The following is a 2,335-nucleotide window of genomic DNA, read 5'->3' as shown; positions in this document are numbered from 1 at the left end:
TTCCTTTTCCGCGGGGGGCTCCGAGCAAACCGGGCGAGGCGGGGAAGGGGGGAACGGGGAGAAGCGGGACGGGGAGGTGAGAGAAGATGGCGGGAGGAAGGGAGAAGGGGAGGGAGGGGAAGCTGGAGACCCGAGCCCGCGCGCGCCACCTCCGTCACGCGATGGCAGGCGCTTCCCGGCTTGCGGCGCTTTATATAGGCGGAGGGCGGGGCGCGACGCGGCACCGCCCCCTCGTCGGGGGTGGGGCGCGGCAAGGCCAATGAGAGGGGGCGCGCCGCCACGGGGCAGCGCCAATCAGGCGCGGGTTTGCGTCTGCGGCGGCGGGGCGGGCCAATCAGCGAGCGCGGCTGCCGCCGGAGGGGTCTGGCCAATCAGGGAGCGGCGGCGGCGGGGCTTAGCGCGGGGGCCTGGCGGCGGAGGGTGCCCGCCGCGGTGCCTGCGGGAAGCGCCCACCGGCCCAGGCCGCTCCGCGGCTCAGAGGGTGCTCGCAGCACGCCGCGGCTCCCGCCGCGCCTCGGGCAGCTCCCGCTCTCCGTTAGGCTGCTCGGATCGGGAGAGCAGGTTTTTTTCCGAGGTGCGCGGCGGCTCCGGCGCTTCCTGGACACCTCAGGGGGCCCCGCCGGGGGCCTGCGGGACACAGCGCCGCCACAGAGCGAGCGGAGCCGCCTCGCCCCTCCCGGGCCAGGCTCCGGGCGCTTCCCCCCCGGCTGTGCTTTCAGTCGCGGATGAGACGTGGGCTCCACCGCGTCGTGGCGCAAAACAGAGAGCAGAATCTCCCAGCTAAAACCGCCATTGAGCCGCAAGGCATGCTGGGAGTTGTAGTCCCCGTGGTGCGGCAGCACACCGCATGCGCAGCTGCCCTCTGGGGGGGGGGGCCTCTCCCGCCCGCATGCGCAGTAGGGCTCCCTCTCCTTTCGCTCCCCCACCGTAATGGGGGCGGCGGCCGCCCCCTCCTCGCCCCGGAAAAGGTGGGGGCTGAACCCTCTGGGCCCTGCCGTCCTCCCAGGGGTCCTGGATAGTCACTCCAAGTCACTCCTGACCGCTTGACGTCGCTCTAGCTCTGCGACCCGTCGGGGCGCGACCCCCAGCCCCCGGCCCGGTACACACACACCCACCGACGGGGACCGGGCGGCGGGGGACCACGTGGCCAGCCACATGGCTCCCGACGGAGCAGTGCGCATGCGCCGGCGGAGCGCCCCGAGGCGCCCCGCGCATGCGTAGTAACTCACCGGGAGGGGGGCGAGGCGCTCCCCCTTCCCCGTCCTGACTGCACACGCGCAGAACGTCCCGCCTGCTCCGTGACTGCGCTTGCGCGAACGCGGCGGGAGGGGGCGATTCGCGCATGCGCACTCGCGCCCCCCCGCGCGACGCCTGGCGGAGGAAAAAGGCGCCAAACTGCCGGCGCGAGGCGCGCGCGCTCCTTGAGGCCAACGGCCGGAGAGCCCCGTTTTGGGTGAAAAACGCGCTGTTTCAGGAAAAATTTTCCTAAATCGCCTAGCTAGGGCGAGTCTCCCTGAGTCACTAAGCCTAGTTTACCTCAGGAAATTCCTCCTCGGGCACGGCCAGCCATATTCCGCCTCCGTGTGGCGCTTCCCCTCCGTGTGGTGCTGGGCGCCATCGCAGTGTCTCCCCAGGGTGGCACCAAAACTCGGTGCCCGAGCCCCAAAAAAGGTGGGTGAGGGAGCCTTCAGAATAAAAACTACTGAAAAATTGGTGTTTTTTTTTAATTACAGGGATATTCTGATACCAATCTGAGTCATGTCTATCTGGCTCGATGTCTCTTTTGTTTTAAAATTAATCGTTTTGGTGATTGGGTTTGTTTGCAGGTTGGGGCGAGGCGCCAAAGGCGGTTCGGGGCTCTCCCGCTCCGACGAAGCGGCACCGGCGCGTGCGGCTCTTCGCCTCTTTGCTCAAAGCGCCGGCGCCCGCGAAAGGAGCGGGGCCGTCCCACACTGACGGAGATCCCGCTGCTTTTCTGCAGCACCTCGAGGCAGCGAAAGGTCGGGCTGTCCCTCGTTACGGGCATTTTGGGCCCATTTTGCGGGATTTTGGGGCCTGTTCTGCAGGATTTTGGGACACGAGGTGGGAACGAAGCCCCCCCCCAGCTCCTCCCCCCTCCCCAATTTAGGGGGTTGGGGCCTGGATATGGGTTTGGCCCCAGGGAGCTGTGGGGCTGCAGCCAGGGGGCGTGGACAAAGCATGAGACCCCGCCCCTAAGAGCACAGGCTCCACCCCTTGGGCTGAGGGGGCGGAGCCAAGGGCTCCCCTGAGGGGCGTCTGGCGGGTCCGGACGCCTTGAACGAGTCACGGTGCCGCTTTTCTGCATTTCCGTTTT

The 2,335-nt window shown here is 68.1% G+C and overlaps 1 protein-coding gene across 1 annotated transcript in view; it reads right to left on the bottom strand.

The window, feature by feature from the left end:
• MEPCE (methylphosphate capping enzyme) overlaps positions 1–2,026 on the bottom strand; it is a 5,678-nt gene extending 3,652 nt beyond the window's left edge. Inside the window, 1 exon segment of the mRNA XM_026065514.1 lies at positions 1,952–2,026. Within this exon segment, the coding sequence (XP_025921299.1) occupies positions 1,952–2,026 (75 nt within the window).
• Between the last annotated feature and the right edge of the window lie 309 nt (positions 2,027–2,335).

The sequence above is a fragment of the Apteryx rowi genome, unplaced genomic scaffold (assembly GCF_003343035.1).
Source record: "Apteryx rowi isolate R43461 unplaced genomic scaffold, aptRow1 scaffold_2280, whole genome shotgun sequence".
Lineage (NCBI taxonomy): Eukaryota > Metazoa > Chordata > Aves > Apterygiformes > Apterygidae > Apteryx > Apteryx rowi.
Note: the sequence above shows the minus strand (reverse complement) of the source record. Positions and strands in the feature narration are given on the sequence as shown.